At 41.5% G+C, this 19,804-nt stretch overlaps 1 protein-coding gene across 1 annotated transcript; it reads right to left on the reverse strand.

Annotated features, from left to right (window-relative positions):
• Positions 1-1,936: 1,936 nt before the first annotated feature.
• NKX2-6 (NK2 homeobox 6) lies at positions 1,937-8,261 on the reverse strand. Its single transcript, XM_054020114.1, has 2 exons — positions 7,783-8,261; positions 1,937-3,785 (listed from the first exon to the last, which is right to left on the reverse strand). The coding sequence occupies exons 1-2, from the start codon at positions 8,072-8,074 to the stop codon at positions 3,193-3,195; spliced, it is 885 nt and encodes a 294-aa protein (XP_053876089.1). The 5' UTR covers positions 8,075-8,261; the 3' UTR covers positions 1,937-3,192.
• Between the last annotated feature and the right edge of the window lie 11,543 nt (positions 8,262-19,804).

Genomic DNA, 19,804 nt, shown 5'->3' on the forward strand with positions numbered 1-19,804 from the left:
ACAGTTAAATTTGTACTGCCGGTAGATCTTTTTAAGCCAAAAACTTATACAGATAGCATTTAAATCAGGAAATCTACTATTAGTTAACTTTCCTTTTACGGCGTTGCTTTGAAAACACAGATGCTAATCTTAACAAAAATCCTTAATTAATTGTGTTTTTCTGTCTTAATATCATCTGCTTTTCATTAGAAAATTACAAAATTGCCTCCGCCCTGGCATAAATTAAACACTGATCAGGTACTAAGGATGGAGTTCTCTCCTGCCTTTGTGAATCCTGAGTAAAGGGGCAGGAGTTCTCCATGGGTGGGTGGGAACAGCATCCAGGCTATGAAATCCATTAATTTATTATTATTATTTGTTATCTTAGCATCTAGAGTCCCCATTGCTCTGGGCGCTGTACGCACACATAGGAAGTCTCTGAACTGCTGCAGCCTTCTAGATCTCTGTCTGGCCTCAGGTGGGAGGGATTTGCGTGAGGGTTACATAATCCAGCATTCAGTGGCCATGTGCACCATCCAGCTGCCTCTCCCTCCGACCCCCAACCACCACACTACTTCCAATGGCTCCCCCATGCAGCACGCTTCCAATGCATACTGGGATTTCACAGCCCCTTTGTGGTGTGGGCTCTCCCCTTCTGTGCAGCAGAACTAGGCTCCAAATGGGTTTGGATGATTTAGATTTCATGATAAAATCTATTTGGACAGATATGGCCCTGCTGCTGCATAACATTACCATCAATTATCTGTATTACAGCAACGCCTAGGGTTCCAGTTGTGGTTGGGATCTCTGTTGTACTAGGCACTATAATTTAATGATATTCTAAGGAAAATAGCACCGATTTGTTTCAAAGCAGGATTATATCATCTCCATGGTGCTGTTCAGAAGCTGTTCTCAGGATGAAGGGATTGAGACAGACACAAAAATAATTCGGTATCACATTTTGAAATCTCAGATTTCTAGGGCAAATAAAATGGGCCCAATTCTCTCATGTACACCAGTTTTACTTGAGCCTATAGAATGACACTATTGTAAGTGAAACCAGAGTTTAGCCCAGAGGGTAGAGTTCCCTATACACCTGTTTCTCAGCATCCCGGGCAAGGGAACCCAAGCTATTGTGGCTGAGTCAGAGGGTCTGGGTTTCTTTCATGGCATATTGGTGACGTGGAGTGAAAGGTATATCCCACACCTGGTTTTCAAGTGCTGTCTTGTGCCCTAGGCTATGTCAGGCCACAACATGCAATGCTTTCCTTGAACCTAACCTCTCAGTGACAGCAAATATGCTGTGCCAGAGGGCCTGGCAGAGAAGTTGCATGGTGTTACCTGACATATCTGGGATATATGCTATTTTTGTTAGCTACTGTCTATATCTAGGTAGCTATGTGGTCCCGTCACTGTAATAGCTCAGTGTAATGTCTGGGATAATACATTGTGGAATAATCTTGTCTGTTAGGACCATGTCTTTCAACACACACATGCTTCAGATAATTAATTTTCCAGTTAGAAAGATGATCTCTTTGATTCTGCATGTGAAAGCTAAAAGGCATCTCTGAACGGCCTAGCTGTTGGATGAAGATTGGCTATGGGTCAAATCTCAGTGGGGCTACTTACATGAGTAAGGTGAGCAGAATTGGCCTCAAATTCATATTGGACACAGACTGTATTGGCCATCTCTCCCTCTCTCTCTCTGTCTACTGGGGAACTCCTATTGATGTTAATGGCACCTGTGTGTAGACTGACACACCATGCTTGTGATAGAAAAATGAATGGGTAAAATTATGCCCTCTGTGAACTCTCACCGCGCTCTGAAAAAAAAAAAATTAGAAGCATGACAGCTTCCTATCTGAAATATTTTTTCCTTTATGAGAGCAGCATCTTCCTCTGGACTTTAGTTCCACCTCTTGTCACTCCGGTGTAGAGAAATACTAATCCTTTTACACAGCATTTCTTTAATAATATAATAAATTTCAGTAAAACCATGTCCTTATTTAGTCATCGAAAAACATTTCTACAATAACAACCCAAATGATCAGTGTAGTTATTCACAACATATGTAATGCCCCTGAAAATGCCAGCACAGAAGTGATTCTTGGAAAGCTCTCTTCCTCAGTCTTGGAAACAATATTCGGCTCTTCCAGATTTAATACTTGGGTAGTTCTTGTAACCTGCAAAGCACTTTATATATATAAATTAGTTGCTGGGTCAGATCTTCAGCTGGTGTCCAACAGCTTAATTATATTGATTTCAATGGAGCAATGGCGATTTACATAGCTAAGGATGTGGCTCAATATATATATTTAGCTATGTAAATCGTCATTGCTCCATTGAAATCAATATAATTAAGCTGTTGGACACCAGCTGAAGATCTGACCCAGCAACTAATTAATTAACCCTCACAACTTTCCTGTGAAATAAAATAAACCAATGTTAGGTATGGGGAAGGGAAGCAGAGAGGTTAAAGAATGTGCCCAGGGTTGAAGAGAAAGTCAGTGTCGAAGATCAGAGCTCAGGAATTCCTGGCTTACAGAGCTATGCTCAGGCCATTAGACTATGACCTTTCTCTCTCTTTTTGATAACTTGAGCATTTATTTCCAATTGCTGTGCTGAATCAGATTTCGTGGTAACTGCACATTTTTGAGTGGGACAGGACAGACCTTTTTTTTTAAGTGTGAACAATGTAATTGAAAAAAACGTGGTGTTTCATTTTTTTAAATTGAAAAACATACACAAATGAAAAATGTGTGCTGGGCAGGAATGAAGATAGGTATATCCGAACTTTATCACAGAGGATAAACTTTTTTTTAAAGGAATTAAATAAAATGGTCAGCTGAAAATAAACGTACAGAAAAGTGCACAACCAGTACTTTCAAATTTGTCTTTAGGAAGGACACTAGGTTGGTTGGACTCGGATGATCACTGCTCTTCTTGCATTCTGGAGAAGCAAATACCTTTGGGGGGGGGTAGAAGGTGAGAGACAGAGGAAGGGCTGTATTTAAAAACACCCATGTTAAATAAATAAAGTGATCCGTAGCTTAGTCCCCAGGGATCAGAACCTGAAAGCGCCAGAGACCCCCTTTTTCTAACACAGCGTCTTTTAAAAGACAGTCTCCACGGGGGCTGGACCGGGGCTTCTGATCGCCCTCCTGCCCTTGCGATGTTCAGCATCATCCAGGTGGTCAGTTTCAAGGGAGACATTTACCAAGCCCTGATCCCTGCTTGCAGCGTGGCTTGCAAGTGACCCTGCTGGGTCTGAGCAGCGCTGGAGACACTAAAGCTCATGTTCATGATGTGACTGGCTGGTGTGGTACTCGCGGGCCCCCCAGAGTAACTACCGCTGTAGTTTGCTCTGTACGGGCTATTGCTGTAACCGCTGTAGTAGGTGTTATAGGAGTAAGGGCTGACCGTGACATTATAAGGGGCAGTGTAACCCTGGGAGCCCCCAAGGCACGGCTTGCCATCTCTGACTAGCACAGGGACCGCTACCCTCCTGGGAGGAAGGGGATGGGCCGAGAACTCCAGCGATTTATCTTGCCTTTGTCTCTTGCACTTGTATCTCCTGTTCTGGAACCAGATCTTGACTTGCGTGGAGGTGAGTTTCAGCAGGCTGGCGAGATGCTCCCGTTCCGGAGCCGAGAGGTACTTCTGCTGTTTAAACCGCCTTTCCAGCTCGAAAACTTGAGCTTGAGAAAACAAAACCCTGGGTTTCCGCCTCTGCCTTTGCTTGGGACGTTCGCACGGGTCGTCTTTCTTCTCCCTGGGCTCGAAAGAGTCCGCGGCCAGAGATTTTCCTGCGAAACCCAAAGCAAAGGGAGACATTTTCAGCTCTGCCCCCAGAAGGGTTACACATGTTTGGAGTGTTTTCTAGCCCTGGGTCAAAGAACTAATCCCGGGCTCCTGTGAAATTAGATTCATGATCGTTAAGCCATTCGAAAAATAGGCTGAATTTAATGTGAACGTCTTGGGGGGAGGGAGGGAGGGGAGAAATCATCCCATGTTTCTGCCAAAAAATGAAATTTCGATTTTTTTAATTGAATAAACAAAATTAGTTCAAGTCTTTCATCGACCAGCGCTGATCATTTCTCTCTGTCTGCCCTAAACTGGTTATAATCAATAGGCCCGATCCAAAACTCATTAAATCAATGGGTGCCTTTCCATTGACTTAGCAGACTTTGCATCAGATCTATGAAGGCTGGTGAGCTGTCATTAATTATTACTGTATCATTTATGTATATTTCATTGGACCAAACCCCTCTCCAATTGAATTGCATAAATACTCCCGTCTATACTACTGAGATTGATGGGTGAGGAAAGTAAAACAGGAGCTGATCCACTGAAAATATCCCATGTGAACGATTCAGAGCAAATAACCGTAACTCAGTGTATACCTGGCTGTCTTTTATTACCGGAATATTTTTGTGTGTGTGTGTGTGTGTGTGTGTGTGTGTGTGTGTGTGTGTGTGTGTGTGTGTGTGTGTGTGTGTGTGTGTGTGTGTGTGTGTGTGTGTGTGGAGGAGAGACACTATCAGGCTATTTTTGTTTTTAATTTGACGCAAGAAACTTGAAGCAATCTTCCAATGAAGGAGGGAACACTATCAACTCCACGGGACAATGCACATCAAAGCTTTGTTTTAATACGTAGATAGATAGATCCGCTTCGCTTTAGAATCCTACTCCGTGGGCTGCACCTGTTACATTCCAGTTTGATTTATTCACAGATCGCCCGTGGACCCTGTGGCTGTGAGTACTCCCGGTGCTCCATTCCACACACAGACCCCGCCTCCCTTCCTAGTCATTTCCAAATCTAGATGTCCGATCTTGCAAGCTCCTACTCACAGGAGTCATCCTTACTCCAGGGAGTAGACCTCTTGGCTTGAACAGGGACCATATAATTGATATGCGCCAGTGTGGCAGAATCAGCCGCCGCTTCACTTCATGTTTCCCACTAATGGGTTCTAGTTTTCAGTGCAGTGTTTTGGGGGTGGTTTCTGTCGCGAGATGTGCGCATGAAGCAGCGTAGGACACCAGCCGTTTCGCAAGGAATAGGGGTCCCATATAAATGACCCCTATGTGTATTCTTTTTTCTTTGCTCGTCCAAACTTTGGTTCAGAGCGTCCCATGTTGTCTGAACTTCCTGCTTCTTCCTCCACCCCATTACATTTTAAAAGAAAATCGTTGTAGGTGATTCAAAAAAAAAAAAAAAAAAGGCACAAGATGAGCCTTATTGATTTTCTTGCTTATATAATAATGCCGTTTAGGTGTTAGGAAAACGCCCAGCGTTCCTATTTATTTGCGCTATAAAGTAGGAAGTTTTGAACTATGTTATGCAAAACAAACATCTGATCAATGTGTATTGAAAATGCTGGCAGTTCGACTGCGGCTTCCTAAACCTGCGTATAAAATACACTTGTTTGTTAACAAAGAGCTGAGAGTGATTCAGTAACAAAAACAAAACAAAAAAAATCGGTTTAGACTAAAATTTCGACCACGTCAAATCAGTATTTAGCAGGTTACAACTATTCTCGCTATTCTAGTGTGATTTATGCTGCTAATGCGATCCTGCACGAAGGAGATTTATTTTAGATTTAATTATTTAAAAATCACCTCATGGCATTGAAAATAACCACGTAATGGGCTGTAATATTTTGAATTATTGTTTTAATTACAATTGTGCACGTGTTAAATGACCATCCAGTCATTTTTCATGTAATTGAGAATGTTGGAATTTTTCTGTTTTTAAAAATAGAGAGTGTGTGTGTGTGTGTACACATATTCAAACGTTTTATATATTAAAATAGTGTTAATGCATGTACACAATATATTATAAAGTGTTTGAATATATGCACACACATACAGATCTTTTTCTCTATGTTTATAGTGAAATAATATAAAACTACTTCATATTTTAAATTATTTTCAGCTTATAGGAAAATTTGATGTGCATTGTCCCGTGGAGTTGATAGTGTTCCCTCCTTCATTGGAAGATTGCTTCAATATTTTCCTTAGACGCTTAACAGGCCTAACAAGGAGTTGAAAGCTTGAACTATTAAATGCAAAGTTATATTATTTTTATTTCCGTAAGAAATAATTTTTTCAAATCAAAATACAGGCCATCCCCCGCCCCCTCCCCAGTTTGACACTTCAGTGGTTAGATTTGCCATCTTATAAAATTCCCTGTGCTGATGATTTAATTTTATGGACTTGTTACTTTGTGACTGGTTTTATTTTTGAAACTTTTTTAGAGTAAAAAGTCAACAAAGAAAAAGCCACCTCCATAAAACATCAGTTGGAGGAAAAAAATAAATGTTGAATGTTGACCATTATTTGTTTTAAATAATATGTAAGGGTTTTAAATTTTTAAATACCAGCTTTGTTCGTGGAGTCAAACGGGATCTAATTTGAAACGCAGTGTTTTTTTGTTTTTGTTTTCACAAAAGCAACAATATTTTTACATCTTTCACGGTAGTAATTTTGTAACTGTATTCCCTGCGGCTGCGAAGTACCCGCTTTCTTTTCTATTTATATGTATCCAAATGCTTTCCTATATTAAGTGTGAAGTATACTTTGTGAAAGTATACGGTTGTTAAAATACTTTTACTGTATACATACCAGTGGCTTTATTTCTTGCATTGTTTTACTTGTATCTTTTTTGTTTACTATAAGAACTTTTAAAACAATATAGGTGAATCTGAAGAGACTAGAATCCAGTTACATTTTGTTGATAATAGTGACACAGAAGAGTTTGAACAATTAAATTTGCATAAGGTTCTGTTAATATCTATCAACACGTGCATGACGTTATATATGTCTCACAAAGATATCAAATATGTATATTACAAATTCCAAATTGCAACCTCTCTGGCTACTCAAAAGTTTTATCCTGCCATTATATAAAATCCCAAATGAAATCACCTGGTATCTTAAGGTAAACAAATTATTTCATTGCAACGGGTCTTGTAGCTCAGATTTTTTCGCTCCCAGCGTTTCTTAACGATTTTTAATGCGGATTTCTTGCGATGCACGAATATATGGCTTGATGATAATGAACCTGTGCAATCCCCTTGCCCCAGATTCTGTGTATTAACCAATACTAAAAGCCTATAGATAGCCTCATTTCACTGGGAGAATATCTTGGAGAGGTAATTTGCTATGAAGTCCAATTCCAAATCTATGCACCTCTTTATGGGCTTAAGAATGGCCATATTGGGTCAGACCAATGGTCCATTAGATAAATGTCTATCCGGGATGGTCTAGACAGTATTTGATCCTGCCATGAAGGCAGGGGACTGGACTCGACCTCTCGAGGTCCCTTTCAGTCTTAGAATCTATTAATCTAGCCTCATATCCTGCCTTCTGACAGTGGCCAGTGCCTTCAGAGGGAATGAACAGAACAGGTGAATTATCCAGTGATCAACTCCCAGCTTCGGCAATCAGAGGTTTGGGGACACCTAGAGCATGGGGCTGCCTCCCCAACCATCTTGGCTAACTGCCATGGATGGTGTCAAGTATCAGGGGGTAGCCGTGTTAGTCTGTATCTACAAAAACAACAAGGAGTCTGGTGGCACCTTAAAGACTAACAGATTTATTTGGGCATAAGCTTTCGTGAGTAAAAACCTCACTTCTTCGGATGCATAGAGTGAAAGATCTATCCTCCATGAACTTCATAATTGATCCAAAGCCACTGAAGCCAATAGAAAGATTCCCATTGACTTCCAGTGGTTTTGGATTAGTCCCCAAGTTTACAAGCTGGTGGTATCCCCCTCCCTGCCCCTCCGATTGTTAACTTACTTAGGTCCATCTCTTCTTCTTCTTCACAGGAGCTCCTCATGAGCTCATACTCCTCCTCACGCCTCCTGCAATTTCCGCGTTGATCGTCTTCCACCGGGAAGGGAAGGTCCCCAGAATTGTAGGCAGCCTCTTGTTTCTTGTGCAGACAAGCAGGGGGTGGCTGCAGGGCCGGAGGCTCTTGCAGATCCTGGGGGAGGAATCCCTGAGGGTCCCCTCTCTGAGCGCTCTGCTGCTCCAGCTTTAAAATGTCTTTGACCGAGAAAGGGGTGGAAGTGATAGGACAGGGCAGCATCCTGCTCGGACTCCTGAGGGAAATGGAGAGGGAGAAATGTTGGAGCCCCTCCACGATGTCCAATTCTGGGCCCCCTGAGATGGAGGGAGGGGAACGAATCCCCCGAGGGGCAAAATCAGGGCTCCCGGGACTGGAGGGTTGTGTGTGCCAGGACCCTGTAGTTCCTTGGCTCGCTGGGCTGCTTCTGGCGTGCTCCCACGGGCTTAGGGTTACCTTGGAATTGTGAATGGGAAGGCTTCCTCCTAAAGGCCCATTGGTTCCTCCGGAGCCACGTGACTACCCCCTGCCTCTTATTTACCTCTTGACTGATACTGCAGAGTAGGGTATCACCCAGAGATCAATAAATATGCATCGATATTAGGAGGGGGGGGGAAACGGGACATTCTGACAGAGCTAAGCTGGAATGAGGTCAGCCTTTCGTTTTCTGAACTCTTCCTTTGGGTGAATAGTTGATGGTGGGAGTGGGAACAGCAGTTGTTTTAGTCTTAGGAGATTTAAAAAAAACACTGCAGGTAATATTCCTCGCTTTCTAGAGAACTGGTGACCCAGGTTATATATTTCTAATAGATTCAAAGAGGACACATTGAAAAACCACACCCCTGCATACAGATGAAGACTATAAAATGTAATCTAACTGCTTAACAGCAGGATTACCGATGGGTATATATTGTAATTAGTACAGCATGATGGTTAGGATTGATAATACGACCGTGTGCTTCTGCCTAAAACAGCTGTGAAGCGAGCAATTGCATTATGCGTCCTAACCGGTACTTTACTAATTACAAAGCATCGGTAATACTAGGCACTTACATAGACTTCTATATTCTCAGTGGAGCTCTACAATTATATGCAAGGTTGCATGGGTGGATATGTACATGCATTTATATCCATGTGTACACATAAGGGTGCACGTATGAATAGAATACATTAAAAAGGATCTATGGAAGCAAGTGGCAAACACATTTGGAGAAAATATGCATACTGGGGAAAGGGGAAAAATGTTGGCTCAGGGAAGTTAGTTATATTTTTAGAGCAAATTTCTGATATGCTTGCGTGTGCAAGACTATGGAATCAATGTCGGTTGCACATAGCCAGAGATTGATACGTTTCCAAACAGGACTGATTACATTGTAATGTGGCCGGCTGGTGTTACCCACTTGGGATCTGATATTTAATACAATAGCTTCTGTTACCCAAATTTCCCGTGTTCAGTAGTAGCCATAACAATTAAAACAATAACTTAAAATACTGAAATAGTTTCTTTTTCAAGAAGAAAACGCCATAATCAGCACCTCCAAGGGGGGAGGAGAACAAAACCCACCAGAGTTTCATGTCATTATTTGCCTTGGTTCTTTGTATTTCAGTTTCAGACATTTCTATTGATGTTTTTCAGGGTGGATATTATTTTAGATCTATGCTTAGAGACGCAAGAATGGAGTTTCTGGGGAATAACCCGAAGCTTCATTACTTCTGAGAAAAGCCCATAAACTCTCGATAAAAATTACGGTGTAAAAACGAGCTTCATTTCTATAGTTGACTCAGTTTGATCTGAATCTGCGGTCGTTGAACAGAGGTTTGGGGGGAGACACTTTTTGAGCCTGGGGCAAAAATGTCAGAATTTAAATTTATTTTTTTCCTTTAAAAGAAATCTTCCAAGATGAATTCTAAGTTAACTATTAAATTTACACTCGGAATAGTACAAGTTGCTTAAATTACCTTTTAAGTTATTCCTTGTTCAGAAAACACAGGTAAAATATAGACGACCAAAAGAAGGAGGGAGTAATAAACCTAAGATCTATAGGTAGCTCATATAATACAGAAGTAGATCATAGAATATATTACAGAGGTAGATGACATATGTGGGTAGATATGAACAAAATCTCTGAGATTTTCTATTGTTAATTATTATAATAGAGGACGTTTGCTAACTAGTGGCCCAACCTTGGATTCCTTGCTCAGACTAAACTGTCATTAACTTTAATGAGCGTTTGGGGTCCTTCCTTTAGGATGCAGAATCTGGCCCAATTCTGAGTTTTCAAAGGCAATAGCCTAAACCCTTTCTGGACAGCATTCCCTTCAATCATTTAGCAGCACGATTAGGGAGGAAGGGTTCTAACTTCCTTCCCCTCCTCCCTGGGGTTTTGTTAGCTTGCCTGACTCGCTTGTATGTTTCAGCTTCCCTGGGTGTTTGTTTTGCTTATCAAACAGCTCTTGAGCACTGACAAGTTTGGACTAAAGAGCAAAGGAGCCCAAGCAGCCCCGCCCCACTTTGTATTTCCAAAACAGGGGAAGAAATAGAAAAGATTTGCTTAAGCTGCAATAAAATAAATCTAATCGATTTTAGCCTCCATTAAGATCACATTAGGGAGTGGATTTAGGAGATAAGGGCTGATAAGGTGCAGGACTGGGGTGTGGAGACCACCCTAGCTCTTGGAGAAAGCTCAGTGCCTCTGGCCTGGGAAGAGGTTTGGCTGGAGAGAGAAAAAAATCTTCCATCAAGGCTCGAACTCCCTGCTGAGAATGCAGTATCCTAACTCCTGTACTCTGTGCAAACTGTCGTTTAATTACTATCAGAAGCCCTGGGTTGGTCTCTAGATCATGGATGTGCCGCGAGCACAACTAGGGCAGAGTAGACTGAACAGAGAGTCAGGTTTCTACTCCCAACTGCCTGTGTTCCTCAGTGTCCCCATCTGTAAAATGGGCATACTGATTCTTGCCCTCTTTTATAAATGACCTTTGGGATCTTGGACAGTGGTGTTACTCTGTTGCAAAATTCCAAGTGACACATTTCCTGCAAACATTCTTCTAACGAGTGTTAATTTGCTGATATTCTCTTGCCCACCACATTTCCCCCCAGCGTTACAGACAATTTATGTACATATTTTTTTTTAATATCAGCTATCTAGGCTCTTTATGGTATTGCCTGCATCTGACATTTTCTGCTACGCTGTTAGAATGGAGAGCATCTTACTAGCGGTTTCTCTTGTTGCCTTAAAAAAAAAACTGTAAAAAATCCCTTATCCTTACAGGAATAATTAATAGAAATAGAATATCTGTTTCTCTAGATTTATTATAAGGTTGCCCATCACTATGGTATTTGATCACCGTCCATGAAAAGTACATGCAAAATCTCCTTCTTCCAGCCAGGCTGACAAGAACACCTTAAACTCCTTGGGCCTGATTCGTCACTACATTATGGTAGTGTAAGTGAGGAGTAACTCCAATGAAGCCAAAGGACTCATCTAGTGAAAAAGTGGGGTGAGGAAGGAATCAGACCTATTGTTTCTTATTAGCTGCCTTCTAGGGTTTGCAAAGATTAACTTTGCAAAATTCTATGAAGAAGAATTATGTAAGTGCTAAAGGTGTCTATATTCAGTCAGGTTTCAGAGTAGCAGCCGTGTTAGTCTGTATCCGCAAAAAGAACAGGAGTACTTGTGGCACCTTAGAGACTAACAAATTTATTAGAGCATAAGAAGTGGGCTGTAGCCCACGAAAGTTTATTCTCTAATAAATTTGTTAGTCTCTAAGGTGCCACAAGTACTCCTGTTCTTTTTATATTCAATCAGGTACACACACATACTTTCTCTCTGACAGTCATATCATGCAACTCTGACATGAATAACCTTTCACACAGTCATCTAATTCACTTCAATTGCACGAGGACACAATACTCAATTGGGTAAGGGCTGCAGGATTGGTCCTTCATACACACTGAGGCACAGGATCAGATTTTCAAAAGCACCTTGGGTGCTGAGCTGATTTGAAAACCTGGCCAAAGGTATTGCAATGGGAGCTGGAGGGTGCTGAGACGTTTTTCTAAAACTGGCTCTTGATTAAGTGTCTAAATGAGAGCCGAGCTCTGCGGAAAATGTGGCCACTTCTCTGAGCATTTGAAAATCTGGCTCCCAGAGCCCAGACCTGCCCTCCTTTCTCCCACCAGCAATGCCACTGAAGTCCACGGCACTACTCCAGTGAGTAAGGCAAGCAAGTAGAGCTCTGTGCTGCTCAATTCACTCAGGCAAAACTCCCAGGGACTGCATCATAGGTCCAGAGATTCAAGTGCTAGCGTCACTCAGGCTAAACCATTATCTCTGACCCCTCCTCCCCTGCCCAATTTCCCTCCTGTTTTTTCACAAATCTATGTCAGAAAAGAATAAAATGGCACGTTCTTTTCATAGCTGGGAATCTTGCCTGCCCAGGTGAAATTATACAAATTATTGCAACCTGTTCTTAAATTTAATTAGGAAGATTAAGGTACCCGGTTGATATTTGCAACGTAAGCTGTCTTGTTCAGATTCTGTAGGCTTTTTACAACAAGAAGTTATAGATCAAATTAAGTTAACTGCTGAGCTGTGAGGTAATATTCAGATAAACTCTCATCTTAAAGTTTGATACCAGACTTCTTATCTTTGTTGTACTTTGCCATTGCTACACTGAAGCTGAACATCCATTTCAATTAAAATTCCAGGCTAGCTTCAGAAGGCTGGTGTCTGCTGATAGCACTGACAGAACAGAGCTAGTTTTGGCCTTGGTTGAGCTGATATCTCTCCACACCACAAAAATAGCCAAATTGGACTATTAGAGAAGGCTAAATAAATAAACCACCCAAATACAGGCAAGGAAATGAGGGCCTGAAACAGGAGAGAAAATAAATACAATGGAAAAAGGAGAGAAAGAGCTCATGAATCCACAGATAGGTGCTTGTGGCTGTTTTTTAATACATTAATTTCTTTGTGGCGGCAAATATATTTTCTAGTAGTGTATATATTAAAATATATTTATGCCCACATCCTTATGGGACATACCTAGCATGGATCAATGTTACCTTATGGCATTATTTTTTGGGGTACATAGAACAATGGTGACTGAAGGGTATGTGTAAATATAGAATAACATTATTTGAAACTGATACAATGCCTTTGATCTGAAGATCTCAAAGTGCATCACAAAGGTACTTCCTCCAACACATCTGTGAGTTAAATAAATATTATATCCACTTCAGTAGATTAAGAGAGTAGGTCTAGGGAAGATTAAGAGCCTGATCCAAAGCCTAATGAAGTCAATAGAGTGACTTGCACAAGAATATACTGTGATTCATAAGCAAAGGTGGGAATAGGACCCAAGCCTCTTGTTTACCAGATTCCTCTCTCTAATTAGGGGAATCCAAAGTTTTACCCACCCTCCTAATACATGTGATTTCTCTATCATAGACTTCATACATGTACATCCGGGGACATGAAATCCAAACAGCAATAATAATCCTTCTGGGTTAGTTCTTTTCCAGAAGATGATACCCAAGATCAAAAGAACATATTGTATTAGTTAGTGCCCAACCTGTCCATTTTCTAGTTTCTCTTCTCATTGCCATGAAATAAATACATACATATTTTATCTGTATATTATAATAATTGTCATACATTTTGGGCCTGATCTTGCTCCCACTGCAACCAATAGGAGTAGGATGTCGATTTTAAGGTCTCATCAAACATGCTGGACACTTCCTGTGTGTGTGTTGGAAATCATAGCAGAGACAAGGAGAATTCTTCCTCAGCATGTTTGCATGTGAAAGACAAGTCAATTTGCCTCCTTTAATTCAGTCACTTACCAGATCACAAGATTTTTTTTCTTTCTTGGGGGAAGAATATTGTTTACCGTGTTTATGTAGCTCACTTGAAAATTGTATGTTTTCAGAGAATATTGTAACTCACTTGAAAATGCTGGAGAACCCTGGATCTTATTCCCTATTTCTGTACTCTACAGCACTGGATCTCAACCTTTCCAGGCAACTGTCCCCCTTTCAGGAGTGTGATTTGTCTTGCCTACCCCCCCACCCCAAGCTTCACCTCACTTAAAAACTACTTGCTTACAAAATCAGACATAAAAACACAAAAGTGTTACAGCACAGTTACTGAAAAATGGCTTCCTTTCTCGTTTGTACCATATAATTATAAAGGAAATCAGTTAGAATATAAATATTGTACTTTCATTTCATTGTATAATCTATGAGCGGAGGGCTAAAAACATTATCTACTATAGAACGATATAAACAAGTCATTGTATGAAATTTTAGTTTGTACTGACTTCGCTAGTGCTTTTTATGTAGCCTGTGGTAAAACTAAGCAAATATCTAGATGAGTTGATGTACCCCTTGGAAGATCTCTGAGTACCCCCAGAGGTACGTGTACCACTGCACTACAGAATGTGTATTTATATGTACATTGTAAAGCAAGGCCATAAATGATGCTTGATATATGTACCCATTTTCCATCGGGCTCTATTCTATTCACAGAACTGTGACCTCTATACAGCACGGTGTTGAAGCATGTCCCATTGGCTTGCATGGGACTACTCACCTGCTTAACTACATTGCTAAATTGGGCCTCTCCATCTTGTGAGCATCCCCAATTCCCACTGAATGAAAAACCAAAACCAACCAGAGCAGCTCCAAATCCGTATGAATTCTTTTGTGGGGTGTTCATCACATTTCTCCTGCTGAGACTACCTAGAAATTCAGGCGCGTGTTTCCAGGTAGGATGTGAACACATACAGACCAGTCTCACCTCCTAGGCAATTGGGGCCTGACCCAAAAGCCCACTGAAGTCTTACTACTTACCACTACAAATTGCAAACTGGGGGGAATAATGGTGGATGGGGGCGGAAGAAGAAATTACTCTCACAGGTTCCCCTGACAGAGTACTGTGGTCTACATACATAAAGAGTGTAGAAACACCTGCATGATGGGCAGAATAAGCAGGGGACTCTTCAGCACTTAAGCAGTGCAATATACTTTCTGCAAGAGATTAAAAATCCTGTGTCCTGCTAATTGATTACAATGTTAAAAGGCTGGGAAAAAAAACCTTGTTTGATTCACCTGCACACACGACGGGACTCTGACACCACCATGATTCCACTTACATTATGTCCTTTAATTTGCGACCTGGCATAAGATAATATTTTGCACTTTTGAAATCTCAGTATTTTGATGCGTTAAACGCGCTCCACACCCATCTTCACCCAGAGGAAAAAGACAAGACTTTAGATACACATCAGAGGACAAAAAAGCAGTTTGATTTCTATCCCAAGACCTATTCTGCATCTTCTTTCAGAGGGGAGGCAGACTTAAAACATTGTCAATTAATACCAGAAAACGCAGCAATTTCAGGAACCGTCTGACTCAATTTAAATGAGCTTTTCACACACCAGCTGTAAAATTCGTCTTGAATATTTATTGGGGCCCGATCCTGTATTCCCCGTGTCTGCAAATTTCTTATCGAAGGCAGTTTTCGGTGAAGGAGGAATGCAGGATCGGGCCCTTATGATGTTTAATCAAAAGAATAAGGTTTTGACAACATTTGTTTCTGCTCCGATTGAAATCACTCGGTGGTTAACCATTGGCATGAGCAGCGCTCTCGCTTCGTTCGCATTTGCAAAGGGTTGCTACTTTATTTCATCTCGTGTTTTTGTTCTAACGTGCCTGAGTTAAAATGCACGGGGTTTTTATGTAACCATGCTTTAGGATTTGCGTGACACGCGAATGGGATAGGAATGAGAACTTATTCTAAACTGGTAACTGACAACTAAAAGTTAACGCCCTAAAGACAAAATCTTCTGAATACTTCCTAGATCTTACATTTTTCCTGAGTCTGGAAATAACTCGCCACCGATCTATTCAATTTTGGCTCAGGAACAGAAATGAGATTTCTATGTTTCGGTGTCACTTAAGGGCTGTTTAACCGTTTGTTACCGGGATATTTCCTTTAAATACTAAGTATTTTATTTTGATCTGTAACTATATGCGTCTGGGGAGAGAAGAAATCGAAAAGTTGCAAAATCAACAACTCTAGTTCAAAGTATCAGAGGTAGTCTGTAGCCACAAAAACAAGGAGTCTGGTGGCACCTTAAAGACTAACAGATTTATTTGGGCATAAACTTTCCTGGGTAAAAAAACAAAACAAAAAAACTTCTTGAGATGCATGGAGACTCTAGTTCAAAATCTCTTGTCAAGTTTTGTTGTTGTTAAATACAGGTTCTCTAACATGAGACTGACTTTGTTGGATTGGAATGCAGAAATGATATTCACAATATTGTGAGGATAAAATCACCGGATTGGTGATCATAAGAGACGTGAAAAGAAAAGTTGGCAAAACACTTTCCGCTTGGCAAGGATGCAAACGTGAAATCATTCGGGCGAAATGCACTTGTAGAAAAGATAAAGAATATACCAATGTTAATGGATGATCACCTATGTTTTTCTTAAAGGCTGAGTTAGAAAGGCGCGTGAGGGTTAGAGAGTCTTCAGAAATGTTTGTATTCATGTTTAAGTAACCTGGGGAATACCGATCTTCCTTGATTATTGTTAACATTTCAACCTTCCAGGCAAGTACAACAAATAAGTGTAGACAAAGCCAAACAGTGTTTAAAACCGTGGATTGGAACCAGTAAAGGTGAGGGTAAGTCTCCAGTGGTTTAAAAAACAACCCATCTACTTCTGGTCTGAAAAGATCTACTCTATTTCGTGCCAAATAGTTGCACCTGATTCTGTAGCAATGACTGCACGCAGGTGGTGGTATACTGATTATTAGTAGTGTTAAAGTTAATCTAGGATCTGCAAATTACGTGCTAAAAACGTTGGATTGTTTTTGCCGAATTTGCTCCTTTCTGGGAGTTGGTGTTGTGAATCAGTTTGGAGGGGGAAGTGTTTTCAGAAGCAATGTGATTTAGTGTACACACCCACCCACACCCCGAAGTTCAATGTGCTGGGGTTGAAAGAAGATTAGAAACAGCACATTGGGGATACCGATTCTAAAGGGTTATTTTAAGGCTCTCTTAGCCAGGTAGGGAGGGAGGTAACGTTTTAAGAGAGGAAATAATAGACCATTAAGACGACATCCAAAACAGTGGGGTGCTAAGAAAGTGTCACAAAATTAATAATTGTGGTAACTTGTTCTTTCTTTCAAATATTGCTAGGCATGAAATACCTTATCTCCTATTACACACACCTTTCTGGGTGTGTATCTAGTTGAACTTCCATTGCCCTCTCTTGAGAATTTTTTTTTTTTTTTTTTGCTACTTCTCTGTGCAATTCAGGAATCCTCTTACCTCCCTATTATAAGGTAGATTTTTAAACCCGAGCTTCCCCTCCTTTACCCACTTGAGGCTGGTTTATGCCCCTCACTTCCCCTTCAGCGCCTGTGCAGCCAATCCCCGGGCTAATTAAGCAGGAGTGCAGGCGAGAGGCGATTCCTCCCCGCGATAGATTCATTGTCATGTCTAAATGGCCTGTTTGTGACTCCGGCACCAAAACGCCAACAGCAAACAGACAGTAACATTACACCTTGGCTTGTTGATGGCAGGAGGCAGCCGGCGCCAAGGTAAAATGCTTGGCTGAGATTGAGACGAGCAGGAAGGAATTGGGGGTAAGTAGCTTTATCCGCCCCCGTAATGACGCCTGCTCGGGAGATTAATGTGGAGACGCTGATTTGACTCAATGGGCTTTCAGTCGCAAAGGTGTCCGGGTCCTGGGCGAGAGGAGTTGGGGGGGGGGGGGGCATGGAGTGCTCCAGCACTCAGGATTTTGCGGATTTTGTTATTAAAATGGGGGAGAGGAAAGAGTGGATTGGGGATCTAGGAGATCCCCCTCCCCCCCCCGGCCCGTTTATCCAATCAGATTCTTCCTCTTGGTAAAGCAAACCATACCCATCAATTTCCATCTAATATCCTGTCACCTACTCACTCCCTTGCCTGATTTGTCTATGCCTGGAATTAATAATTCGCCTTTAGACTGGTAGCCTTTTGGGGCAGGGACTGGCTGTGATCTCTGTATTCTGTTCTCTATAGGTGCTTATACTGCTCTATTGTCACCATAGTATCTGTGAATTCAGCAAAAAGGGGCCCAGTCTATTGAAGCCTCTTCCTGCACCCACAATAGAAATAATATCAATAAGCTCTCTACAGCCCTTATTCAAGACATGAAAAATCATAGAAGAATTTGTTAAAAGCACCTGCAAAATGAATTCTGTAATGGCACTTGCATGCCGATGGTGATAGAGGAGGTAATACAGGAGATCAGGGTAGATGGTCTAATGGCTGCTCTGGCATTAAAGTCCATGAATATGAATATGCTTGGCTCCGAAAGGGGCTGGGTTTGAGCATTGCTGTCATTATATTGCAATTTCAATGGCATTGAATGTTCTAATCTGCTCTAATTTTGAGTCTTTGGTGCATGCTCTCTTGTACTGACATTCTTCCAGGACCATTATATATTAGTATGCAGTGTTGTAACCGTGTGGGTACCAGGATATTAGACAATGTGGGTCCTGTTTATAGGACCAAATTCCCTTGATGAATGAGAGACACTTTTGAATCTCTGCAGAGCTCCTCTTCTTTAGTTCCTTGTCTCTTTCATCAACAGAAGTTGGTCCAATAAAATATATTGCCTCACCCACCTTCTGTCTCTATTATATGTTAATGTTGACACTGTACTTGGCCCTGTGTACAATTGGGAAGTTCTGCTCCCCTTGTTTCAGAACACAAGCAAATGGGACAATCCATAAAATTGAAAGGTGTCAAATTTAAATCTGGTAAAAGGAAATACTTTTTCAGCATAATGCACATTTAGCCCGTGGAACTCATTGCCAAAAGGTATCTTTCCGACCAAGAACTTAGTGGGACACTGCCCCGGGAATCCCCACCAGCGATCCTCCAATGCTGATTCCCTTTCCAATCCCTGCCACTTATCACCCTCTACTCTGCACATGTACCCACACGTGCTTTTGTTATGCCTTGACCCTGGTCCCACAGCAAATTCAATTTCATGGCAAGAAACCACAGATAATTTAGTGGTCTAGGGAAGGAAAAGCCTGAGAACCACTGGCCTCAGTTGGTATTATAGTAATGATCACAAATCATTCACCTCTCTCTGACCCGCAAGTTAATTCTATTATAATTACCCAGGGATATTACCTTCATTCTTAACTAGATTAGATGAAGTCAGGAAAAAGCCACTGCTGAACCCTGGATCCTATTTAAATCAGGGTGTCTCTCTGACAATGTTGTACCCACGTCTCTATAAAAGTATCCAATTTCTCACAGCTATAACTAGAACTCCATCATGCTGATGAGCAATCAGAGCAGGGGCCGGCTCCCTTTGGAAATATGACTCTTCCTGCCTGGGAATGCATGATGTGACCGAGCCAACTAAGTCAGCTGTGTTCTTCCCAAAGGGATTCCGGGTTTATTTTTAAAAGGTTCACAGATCCGAGCATTAAGGGAAATAAAATGTAAAGTGAGTGGGTGATGGTTGTGCGCGCAGTGCCAGATTTTCAAAGCCAGCATGCACAATCCAGGCCAGATGTTCAGAAGAGTTCACTCCTGCTCAGGCACCAGGATAAGTGAGTGGCCAGGCGCAATGTGTTGGGTGCACGGTTGGTGCTGAGCTCTTTTGAATTGTTAGCCCTTTTTTCGTTACCTAAATGGGAGTTCAGATCAGAGAGGAAACCTGGTCCTGTTGTAAGAGCGCCAGCATAGGGCTGGGATTCAAGTCCCTCCTTTTCTGTGTGACCTTGGGCAAGGTCAGTCTTGTGCCTCAGTTCCCCATCTGTGCAATGGGGATAATGCAGGAGTGTTGAGGATAGATGATGAGAGGTTCTCAGATACTATAGTAATGGTGGCCAGATAAGTACATAAATCCACTGTAAATCTGGCCCACCACGTGTAGTTTTCAAATGTGGA

Source organism: Malaclemys terrapin, chromosome 2 (assembly GCF_027887155.1).
Source record: "Malaclemys terrapin pileata isolate rMalTer1 chromosome 2, rMalTer1.hap1, whole genome shotgun sequence".
In the NCBI taxonomy this organism is placed as follows: Eukaryota; Metazoa; Chordata; order Testudines; family Emydidae; genus Malaclemys; species Malaclemys terrapin.

Excerpts from the sequence above, each read along its gene's own strand:
- NKX2-6 (XM_054020114.1), bottom strand. The coding sequence starts at position 8,074 with ATGCTGCCCTGTCCTATCACTTCCACCCCTTTCTCGGTCAAAGACATT. Across the intron at positions 3,786-7,782 it reads AGAAGAAGAGATGGACCTAA|GAAAATCTCTGGCCGCGGAC; the intron begins GTAAGTTAACAA and ends TGGGTTTCGCAG.